A 12,691-nucleotide genomic window follows, 5' to 3' on the forward strand; every position below is an offset into this window, starting at 1 on the left:
CTACTGCTACTGCTCTACTACTGCTACTGCTACTGCTACTACTGCTACTGCTACTACTACTACTACTACTACTGCTGCTGCAACTTACTACCACTACTACTGCTGCTACTATTACTACTACCGCTACTATTACTACTACTACTACTACTACTACTGCTACTACTACTACTACTACTACTACTGCTACTACTACCGCTACTGCTACTGCTCTACTACTGCTACTGCTACTACTGCTACTGCTACTGCTACTACTACTACTACTACTACTACTGCTGCTACAACTACTACTACTGCTACTATTACTGCTACTACTACTACTACTGCTACTGGTACTACTACTACTACTACTACTGCTACTGGTACTGCTACTACTACTACTGCTACTTCTACTACTACTGCTACTTCTACTACTACTACTGTTACTGCTACTACTACTGCTGCTGCTACTACTGCTACTACTGTTACTGCTACTACTGTTACTGCTACTACTACTGCTGCTGCTACTACTACTACTGCTACTACTACTGCTGCTGCTACAACTACTTCTACCACTACTGCTACTTCTACTACTACTATTACTACTGCCACTGACTAACTACTGCTACTACTGCTACTACTACTACTACTACTACTACTACTACTACTACTACTACTACTACCACTACTACTACCACTACTACTACTACTACCCTGAACAGATACTCTCACTTGCCAATATATTTGAAGGAAGTGTGTGTTTTGGAGCCAATCAGATGTCAGCTTACTCAAACAATTCAGCTTCATTTTTTGACCACCTCATTTTGGAAATTTGGTATCGAAGTGTAAGATGCAGTAACACAATAGCATATGCCATAATGGTCTTCAATATACAATCTATTAATGAAAAAAATGAACATTACTTCAATAAACACAATATCTCTCAAAATAACTAGCTTTGAAAACAATTTACTGTAATTAGTGATATGAACTTTGAGGTACACATCTAATCGTGTGTTTATCTCGCAATTCACATTGCAGAAAATATAACTTTCTCTGTGGAATATTTTGTAATGTTTATAAGTATAGCAGATGAATGCTAAATGATGATATTGTCTCACTTTTCAATCTCAGTCACCAATTAATCACATTCATATTACAAACAATACTGTCTTGCAGATGATCAATTTGCAAAATTTGTCTTTAGAATTAATTACAGTTGCACATTAATCTGATACAAAAAGCCTAGTTACGTCGGATACCTAATACGTGATGATATATTCTTGTATCTTATTCTTCCCTTATTGATATTTTTAATATTTTCAACAGTTTCATCATGCATGAAATTAAACTACCCTTGTATTATGCGTTACAAGGTTCTGTTACAGTATGAAGCTCATTTTCTGTCCCTTTTTTTTGTTTCATAAGTTTCATATTGTTCATGAGTAAGAAATACCTTGTCTAAAAGAACCAAAATATTTATGACTCTTGTAGTATCAAATAAACAATGCAATTATATAATTCTAAGATGAGTTACTCAAATTGATATTAATGATATTTACCAGTGATTTATCAATTATTTTTTCTTGTTTTGTGCATTTTGAAATAATGAAAATGTTGTCAGGTTAATTGGAATCCTTATTTTTCTACTTTTTCGATAGAACGTTGCCTTCATATTTCCAGGAAATGAAACAAGACTTCAAATACATTGGTTGTTATTTTACCACCTGTGTTATGGTATTTATGCATGGTAACTATCAATATGATACAGAACTATGCTGGTAGCAGCAACTGTCATAATATAGATGGAATATATAAGGAACAACTGTCATGATATACATGGAATATATAAGGAAGGACTGTCATGATATACATGGATTATATAAGGAACAACTGTCATAATATACATGGATTATATAAGGAACAATTGTCATGATATACATGGAATATATAAGGAACAACTGTCATGATATACATGGAATATATAAGGAACAACTGTCATGATATACATGGAATATATAAGGAACAACTGTCATAATATACATGGAATATATAAGGAACAACTGTCATAATATACATGGATTATATAAGGAACAACTGTCATAATATACATGGATTATATAAGGAACAATTGTCATGATATACATGGAATATATAAGGAACAACTGTCATGATATACATGGAATATATAAGGAACAATTGTCATGATATACATGGAATATATAAGGAACAACTGTCATGATATACATGGAATATATAAGGAACAACTGTCTTGATATACATGGAATATATAAGGAACAACTGTCATGATATACATGGAATATATAAGGAAGGACTGTCATGATATACATGGAATATATAAGGAAGGACTGTCATGATATACATGGAATATATAAAAAAACAACTGTCATGATATACATGGAGTATATAAAAAACGACTGTCATGATATACATGGAATATATAAGGAACAACTGTCTTGATATACATGGAATATATAAGGAACAACTGTCATGATATACATGGAGTATATAAAAGACAACTGTCATGATATACATGGAGTATATAAAAAACAACTGTCATAATATACATGGAATATATAAGGAACGACTGTCATGATATACATGGAATATATAAGGAACAATTGTCATGATATACATGGAATATATAAGGAACAACTGTCATGATATACATGGAATATATAAGGAACGACTGTCATGATATACATGGTATATATATAACTGTTTTTGTTCAATATTCATAATATTTGCTTCTGTGAGTAGTAAAGGCAACTGTCCTGACTAACAGGTTTTCCCATACGTACTTAGAGGCTGATAGATACTAGTGCACTTGATGAACCCAGACCAAAGGAGAGGCATGATATACAAAATATAACCCCACACCATTTGTAAAAAATATATTTTATTGTAAGACAAATAAAATTGTGTGATAAGAATGAAAATAGCAATGTTGAGTTGTTCATCGAAATCACAACATTTTTCATGTCATTCGAAAAATTGAAATACCAAGTGATCACGCGAAGCTTACAAAACAATCGTGATATGTCAATAAATACGACACTGAAATCTGGACTCTTCCACCCAACTTCCTTCATCCACAACTGTCTTAGACACGATTTTCAACACTTTTCCTGAGGATGCAGCAATTGTCATCCAAATCAACATGTTTAACAAAATAAAAACCTAAAAAATACTTCTCCACAAATTGCCTATCAAAGTGAACTCGATCCGAACACCAATAAACAATGGGGAGATGCTTTATACAGCTGAAGTCAAGAGTCAGGATTAATCGTGTGATAATAGATGTTACTTGTTGAATCGGGATTAACAATAAAGATTTATTAAGCATTATTTGCCAGTGCTGTCACATTACGCCTCATATTTCTCTCATTTTCGCAGCATTTTTTGTCTGTCTGTTTTTAAAGTCTTGTCAACAATGACCTTTCCGAACAAAAAATATCCAGTCAGATTTTATTGTACGTGAAAATAATGATCGAACGCATCGTCATGTATAACATTAAGTTAATGTGGACTAAAAACGCAACATTTTTCGATGCCAACTGCCGATTTGCAAAGTGTGTATTTCAGAGATGTTTTATGGGGTAACTGGTTCAGCAGGCAAACAGAGGACCTCAGACTGGACATGGTATTTCAATCTCCCCAAGACTCAATTTAGCCTGAATTTGATCCGAAAACAGTTTTATCTGATATTGGGAGGATTAGCAATAATGACAAGCCTTTCTTGGTTAGTTATGCTCAGTAGCAGGCCATTTGGATAGGGAGTATTTGCCAAAGGGTAATAAATTCAGGATCTGTCAGACAACTAGCCTGTTGTAGGCATTAGAGGAAGCCATTTTGTTTAACAATGAGCAGATTGGAATAATATGGCAACGGGGTCGGATTGCCTCTTGAAACTGAAAGGTGTGGTGTTTATGATATAGTGATTGACAACCTACTGTTATGATAGAGTTAATCAATAAGTACTCATTAGATGTTTTGAAATATGAGATTATTGGTAATCTGCTATGTGCATGTATTTTTCATTCATCCCCAATTCTTGGATCATGTTGCTGTCTTGATGGTGGTCGTTAGACACAAGTCTGACTAATGAACGCTAACAAATGAAAACCATGAAGGATAGCTGGGATGAAAGGCGAGAGACAATTTCAGGGCTGGTGTGTGTGGCAAGCTTGGCCCGTATTGAGGTTAAGATAGTGTGATTCCAACTGTCATTTTAAATGACCACTTCACAAGTTGTTCAGCTTCCAGTCAAACTTTAAAAATGAAATCAAGGTTTCAAAAATTATTAATGGTGATATATTGATCATTGGTTGAGATGTGTTTTGTCCATACAACTTAAAAGGATTTTATTACTTTAGAATAGTATGTATAATTTATCTATAAAACCATCCACCGTGGTAATGCATAAACTAATGTGCGTGCATGCATGCATGTCTTTGGTTGGTGATTATCTATAAAACCATCCGCCCAATTAATACATAAATTAATGATGGTAGGAATATACTTATACTCTTACATCTCAGAAACTTTGTTACCAAATGTGGTACTTTATTCAAATGCTTGTTACCAAAACAATGACATGATATTACATTAATGTAATATTGTCGTCTGACATAACACTCTAATTGAGATCATGTTGCACAAGTGGTCCATCTTCACCTTCATAATTGACAAGCTGTTTCACGGCTCGACTAAGCTATATAAAACAGGCACCAGTGCAACCTATTATTGAAAAACGCAACCTGATATTTATGTCTCGAGCACCAGGTGCAAAATCAAAATCTTTCAAATTTGTGTCTGACTGTATGCCCACACATCATCAACCTTTGAACACATTCAACACCTTGGAGCCATATTTTACGAAAAAAGACTTAACCTGAAATTAAAAGGATAGTATTCCCCACAAAAACAATTTGAACCCAATCAAGAAAATATGATAATAATCACATTTCAGTCATAAATTTAATCATTTAATCATAAAGAATTTTATTCACTCCTACCTTTATGTATTGAAGAATATGCAAATGATAAACAAAAACTGCAAATCAAAAGAGAGTATAATGCCATGTTTGATGGGGGCTGAAAATGAAATGGTTATTTGATGCTGGTGTATTTGATTCTGGTGTCACAGTTGTGTTTTGGACCCAAAGTTTGCAGTGTTTTCAGCCTTGTAATGTTTGATAATGTTGACATTTTTTTAGGTGAAGTCCACTTTGCATGTGTATACTCATCTTGCCGAGGCAAGAGAGTTAACTGACTATAAAAGTCCAGTTTCCACCCTTGCCGAACTAGGCGGGTATTATGGAGTTCCATTTTGGCTGGACTAACGACTCTATTCATAGTCCAATCAAAATCGTGCACTGCAGATTTCGGTCGATTGCAAGATTTGCAAAGCATGTGCACCGCCAACTCGTTGTCAGCAGATATTTTCCAAATCTTTTCATGGTTTTAATCAAGGTGCTCACGTTATTTGATGCATTTTGCGATGTAAGACCCGTTTTATCACAATATAGATCTGGATTATCAATCAGATTGTCCTGACCGGGTGCCACCATTTTGTGTGAAGCAAACGCAAGTGATACGAGAGGTGGAATCTGATTGGTCCATAGGAGAGGCTTAGAAGGGACTTAACTGGTAATAGCCACTGTTGGCGCTAGGATCGAGCCCAGTAATTCCAGCCTAGTTCGGCAAGGGTGGAAACTGGACTTTTAAGGTCATTTAACTCCCTTGCCTCGGGGAGATGGGGTATACTTTCTTTTGCCCAACAGTTTACAGTGAAATTGGACTGGGTTAGTTACACGTCCCTACGGTATATAATGCAAGAACGCAATGTGACATCAAAGGCTTTGGGTTGGTTTTGGGATTATCGTGACATCCCCATGACCCTCATTTAGGCATGACCATTATCGTATTCGACGTAATAAGCGCCACGCTCTAATAAGTGCCCATTGCGTTACTTGCCAATACATTGGCTTGTGAACAATCCCAATTAGCACCGCTTGCGATTGATCAGTGTACTTATTTATTAGTGTATACTACACACCCTTAATTATGGGGAATTAAATTATTGAAAAATATATCTGTCGTGTATAAACATTTCAGGCTGTCAGCATAAACCATGAAATTTACGATCTTTCAACTGTTTTTTTCACCAAAATAATATTCTAATGAGAGCCCCATATTTCTAAGTTTGAGAGCGCCCTGGGCGCTTATTATGTCAAATACAGTAAGTTGTATTCTACTGAAACAGTTACCTGTGCTAATAAATATAAGATATGAAATACGAAAGTAAGAGTAGTTTTGTACAGCTAGTATCTACAATGCAGGTATCATTTTGTAGGTGCAGCCAACAGTGAGTCCTCCTTGGCAGCACAGCACCGGAACCTGGTCTCTGCACTCAACAGACGACAGGAGAGTGGGACGCCAGGTGAGCTAAACAGAGTCTGTTGCCTTGTGTGTGCGTGATATGTTGCATGACATAGAGGCAGAGCTGGAGCTATTGACAGTGAAAGGCAGAGTGATGGTCCACTTTTAGATGACCTTAGCAGTTATGATATGCTGTACAGGTGTTCATACTAAGGGACTGTATGATAAGGGCTAAGCGGAGGGTCGGGGTGGGGTTGGGGGATCTGTCCTAATTACCTTTGTTAGGATTGTATCATATATTGCTGCCCCTCCATTTTATGTAACATTTCCTTATCCCATCTGGTCTCATAGACCTGGTCTTCAGGATGTGTGTCACACACCAGAACACATGGCATCTGGTCCAGTGGATCTGTTGTACAAGATGTGTCACACACCAGAACACATGGCATCTGGTCCAGTGGAACTGTTGTACAAGATGTGTCACACACCAGAACACATGGCATCTGGTCCAGTGGAACTGTTGTACAAGATGTATCACACACCAGAACACATGGCATCTGGTCCAGTGGACCTGTTGTACAAGATGTTTCACACACCAGAACACATGGCATCTGGTCCAGTGGACCTGTTGTACAAGATGTGTCACACACCAGAACACATGGCATCTGGTCCAGTGGACCTGTTGTACAAGATGTTTCACACACCAGAACACATGGCATCTGGTCCAGTGGACCTGTTGTACAAGATGTGTCACACACCAGAACACATGGCATCTGGTCCAGTGGAACTGTTGTACAAGATGTGTCACACACCAAAACACATCGCATCTGGTCCAGTGGAACTGTTGTACAAGATGTGTCACACACCAGAACACATCACATCTGGTCCAGTGGATCTGTTGTACAAGATGTGTCACACACCAGAACACATGGCATCTGGTCCAGTGGATCTGTTGTACAAGATGTGTCACACACCAGAACACATCACATCTGGTCCAGTGGATCTGTTGTACAAGATGTGTCACACACCAGAACACATGGCATCTGGTCCAGTGGAACTGTTGTACAAGATGTGTCACACACCAGAACACATGGCATCTGGTCCAGTGGACCTGTTGTACAAGATGTGTCACACACCAGAACACATGGCATCTGGTCCAGTGGAACTGTTGTACAAGATGTGTCACACACCAAAACACATCGCATCTGGTCCAGTGGAACTGTTGTACAAGATGTGTCACACACCAGAACACATCACATCTGGTCCAGTGGATCTGTTGTACAAGATGTGTCACACACCAGAACACATGGCATCTGGTCCAGTGGATCTGTTGTACAAGATGTGTCACACACCAGAACACATGGCATCTGGTCCAGTGGAACTGTTGTACAAGATGTGTCACACACCAGAACACATGGCATCTGGTCCAGTGGAACTGTTGTACAAGATGTGTCACACACCAGAACACATGGCATCTGGTCCAGTGGAACTGTTGTACAAGATGTGTCACACACCAGAACACATCGCATCTTGTCCAGTGGAACTGTTGTACAAGATGTGTCAAACACCAGAACACATGGCATCTGGTCTGGTGGAACTGTTGTACAAGATGTTTCACACACCATAACACATGGCATCTGGTCCAGTGGAACTGTTGTACAAGATGTGTCACACACCAGAACACATGGCATCTGGTCCAGTGGATCTGTTGTACAAGATGTGTCACACACCAGAACACATGGCATCTGGTCTGGTGGAACTGTTGTACAAGATGTGTCACACACCAGAACACATGGCATCTGGTCCAGTGGAACTGTTGTACAAGATGTGTCACACACCAGAACACATGGCATCTGGTCCAGTGGACCTGTTGTACAAGATGTGTCACACCCCAGAACACATGGCATCTGGTCTGGTGGAACTGTTGTACAAGATGTGTCACACACCAGAACACATGGCATCTGGTCCAGTGGAACTGTTGTACAAGATGTGTCACACACCAGAACACATGGCATCTGGTCCAGTGGAACTGTTGTACAAGATGTGTCACACACCAGAACACATGGCATCTGGTCCAGTGGAACTGTTGTACAAGATGTGTCACACACCAGAACACATGGCATCTGGTCCAGTGGAACTGTTGTACAAGATGTGTCACACACCAGAACACATCGCATCTTGTCCAGTGGAACTGTTGTACAAGATGTGTCACACACCAGAACACATCGCATCTGGTCCAGTGGAACTGTTGTACAAGATGTTTCACACACCATAACACATGGCATCTGGTCCAGTGGAACTGTTGTACAAGATGTGTCTCACACCAGAACACATGGCATCTGGTCCAGTGGAACTGTTGTACAAGATGTGTCACACACCAAAACACATCACACCTGGTCTCGTGGACCTGTTCTACAGGATTTATGTCACACATTGCATCTGGTGAACCTGACCTTAAGGATGTGTGATCTTGTGGACTTGGCCTTTTAGTAAAAGCAGAGAAATAGGGGAGGCCAAATAAACATTTTTTTAACATTTCATCCAACCGATGATACTATTCGGAGGTCACAATATTTCATTTTTTAAAATTTTATTTCTATTTCAACAACTGTCTCTAAAGTTTCGAAAACTAATCTGAATATCAAATATATAAAAAAACATGTTCGCATTGATTTATTGTACTTTTACAATGACAAAGATTACTTATGCCTTTCTGTACACAGGATTAATATCAGGTTCTTATTTTACATATCTAAGACACCAGCCCGCTTAGTCAGGGTCTCTCTAACAGTCTCCTCTGAGACACAAGGCCCTTCGTACCTGCCCTGATAACAAATTACAAGGGTATCTCTCATGTATCTGTTGTCAAGTACTTGTGTGCCTCATGTACCTCGAGACCCATGATCTCTTGACTATCAGAGCAGAAAATGGAGATCAGCTTGCTATGAGCCTAACAAACAACAACCTGAGATTGTGAGAGAAACACAAGGGGAGATGTTTTGTTATCTTCATCCCATTATGCAGAATTTGCTTCCCACGTAGCAGGGGTACACACTGACACACTGAGCCCATCCTACCCTTTCTGGTGACTTGGTGACAGCATGGGCCTGGGGAGGTCCCCTAAAGACGTTTTTTGACTGGTAAGGGGGATGGGATTTTGTATCAAGATTAGATATTTTTTCAGCTACAGCTACAAAATAAAAACTTTTTATTCAAATCTATGAGCTTGAATTTTTTAATGCAAAAAAACCGAAAACACCTTGAGACAAATCTAATTTTTGTATCAGGCAATTTCTTTTATCGTCTTTAAAACAATTTTTTTTTTCCTTAAAATCTCAGACACAGTATACTGACTCCAAGCCATTCCTTGTTTTATCCCCTGAATACCAAGCACAAGACAGAAAAACAACAAGTACCAACTTTTAATTCCTTAGGGATGACCTGGTCAGGCATCGAACCACCGTCCTAAAGCTCTCCGGGCAGACCCTGTATCCAATAGACCACAGAGGTGTGACACAAGTTTGAGAGTAGGGAGAAGACCTAGGCTGTTGAATCATGGCTTCATATTTCAGTTTCACACGAATAAATTTTCCAAATGTTTGACTCAAAATGGGTTTCACAAATTGGACCAATATTGGCAGTTAAAACCGGTTTGCAGCAAGTGAGCACTTACTTCTAAGCCATCCAACCAGCTTAGAGATGGTAAAAATAACTACCGTATTCGATGTAATAAGCGCCCAGGGCGCTCTCGAAATTAACAATAGGGGGCTCTTATTAGAATATTATTTTTTTGAAAAAAACAGAGTTGAAAGATAAATTTTGTGGTTTATGACAGCCTGAAATGTTTATGTACGACAGATATATTTTTCTAGAATTTAATTGCCCATAATTAAGGGTACATATAACACACGAGTGCGTATTTTTCGCGAATAAATAAGTCTTGTGAACATTGATCAATCGGAAGGGGTGCTAATTAGGATTGTTCACTAGCCAATATATTAGCAAATACCGCCGTAGGCGCTTATTAGAGCGGGGTGCTTATTACGTCGAATACGGTATCCATCATTTCACAGACACACCTGTGGTTCAGCACTATTACATATAAGGTTGAAATGATTCATCGATGTGCTGTTGAATACTTCAGTAATAGGATACATGACCCACTTCCTTATGTGTTGACACATGTCATTTGACATATTGTGGATGTACAAGCTCATTCTGTCTGACATTTGAAGTCTAGTCTTCTATTCTGTACGAGTTAATTTTCTTGTTATTCTTGAACAATCAGTGACCGAAAATACATTATGTGGAAAATATTAGTTTGGGATTTGTTTGTTACATCATTGCGAGTAACATATTTCCTCTATTAAGGGCAAGATCTGGGGTAAGGATTTGAAATAAGGGCCATGGACATGTTCCACAGGATCTGGGGGTAAGGATTTGAAATAAGGGTCAGGGACATGTTCCACAGGATGTGGGGGTAAGGATTTGAAATAAGGGTCAGGGACATGTTCCACAGGATGTGGGGGTAAGGATTTGAAATAAGGGTCAAGAGCATGTTCCACAGGATGTGGGGGTAAGGATTTGAAATAAGGGCCAAGGACATGTTCCACAGGATGTGGGGGTAAGGATTTGAAATAAGGGCCATGGACATGTTACACAGGATCTGTGGGTAAGGATTGGAAATTAGGGCCAGGGACATGTTCCACATGATCTGGGGGTAAGGATTTGAAATAAGGGCCAGGGACATGTTCCACAGGGTGTGGGGGTAAGGATTTGAAAAAAGGGCCAGGGACTTATTCCACAGGATTTTGGGGTAAGGATTTGAAATAAGGGCCAGGGACATGTGTCACAGGTTCTGGGGGTAAGGATTTGAAATAAGGGCCAGGGACATATTCCACAGGATCTGGGGGTAAGGATTTGAAATAAGGGTCAGGGACATGTTCCACAGGATCTTGGGGTAAGGATTTGAAATAAGGGCCAGGGACATGTTCCACGGTATCTGTGGGTAAGGATTTGAAATAAGGGCCAGGGACATGTTCCACAGGATCTTGGGGTAAGGATTTGAAATAAGGGCCAGGGACATGTTCCACGGTATCTGTGGGTAAGGATTTGAAATAAGGGCCAGGGACATGTTCCACAGGATCTTGGGGTAAGGATTTGAAAAAAGGGCCAGGGACATGTTCCACGGTATCTAGGGGTAAGGATTTGAAATAAGGGCTCGTCACGCCGAACAAGTTTCATGATACGTATCGCGAACAAGTGCCACAATACATATCATGAACAAGTGTCACAATGCGTATCATGAACAAGTGTCACGATACGTATCATGAACAAGTGTCACGATACGTATCATGAAAAGTGCCACGATACGTATCATGAACAAGTGTCACGATACGTATCATGAAAAGTGCCACGATACGTATCATGAACAAGTGCCATGATATGTATCATGAACAAGTGCCATGATACGTACCATGAAAAGTGCCACGATACGTATCATGAAAAGTGCCAAGATACGTTTCATGAACAAGTGCCATGATATGTATCATGAACCAGTGCCATGATACGTATCATGAAAAGTGCCATGATACGTATCATGAACAAGTACCACGATACATATAATGAACAAGTGTCACAATACGTAACGCATCATCACGAATATCATTTGTACCGGAATTAGCAGCCAGCAGCTGTGTTGCCGGTTGAGAGATACACGCCCGTGAAGTAGGTATCATAGCCTGTCACGTCACAGGCCAGGTGACAGGCCATAACTTCTAGCCTAGCCAACACAGTGTTAAGTCTGTTCACAATAAAAGTCGAGCAACATGTTCTCTGGATGTACACCTTGGGGTGGGGATGGAAAATAAAAGAGTCCATTACTGTTGGACATAGAAGTCTGGCGCATCAATTACACTATCATGATTAAACTGGAGAGCTGTCTTGAATTTTTGTGATGGGAAAATCAAGAAGCTTGCGGGTACGGTGTTGTGTTACCATCAGTAGGACATAGCCTACATTTAGTTGGAACAGTGTAGGCATTGTCTGCAGGTACCTAGATACTCCGAGAACGTAATGAGGTAACTTTAGAGGCTTACCATGGAGCTGGGCTGTTCACTTCAAAGTGGCTTTATTATAGAGTTTGGATGTGCGGTCACAGACAGATTCATTAGCAAGTGAACACTTGGCTGGAGAAACTTCATCAGTGTTTCAGGCTGTTTTTAAAGGTTCGCATCATCTGAGACTGTACCTTTTGATTGGTGTAAATAGTTGAAATACAGGATTGTTTGTATACTCTGATATTGTTCCT

At 39.3% G+C, this 12,691-nt stretch overlaps 1 protein-coding gene across 2 annotated transcripts in view; it reads left to right on the forward strand.

Annotated features, from left to right (window-relative positions):
- The window catches only part of LOC139474284 (sine oculis-binding protein homolog), an 87,565-nt gene that overhangs the window by 54,090 nt on the left and 20,784 nt on the right, over positions 1–12,691 (forward strand). For both annotated transcript variants that reach the window (XM_071257232.1, XM_071257234.1), the window contains exon 3: positions 6,356–6,442. In XM_071257232.1, coding sequence (XP_071113333.1) covers positions 6,356–6,442 — 87 coding nt within the window. The remainder of the gene's footprint in view (positions 1–6,355; positions 6,443–12,691) is intronic.

This window comes from Haliotis cracherodii, unplaced genomic scaffold (assembly GCF_022045235.1).
Source record: "Haliotis cracherodii isolate W230 unplaced genomic scaffold, xgHalCrac1.p SCAF_3, whole genome shotgun sequence".
Lineage (NCBI taxonomy): Eukaryota > Metazoa > Mollusca > Gastropoda > Lepetellida > Haliotidae > Haliotis > Haliotis cracherodii.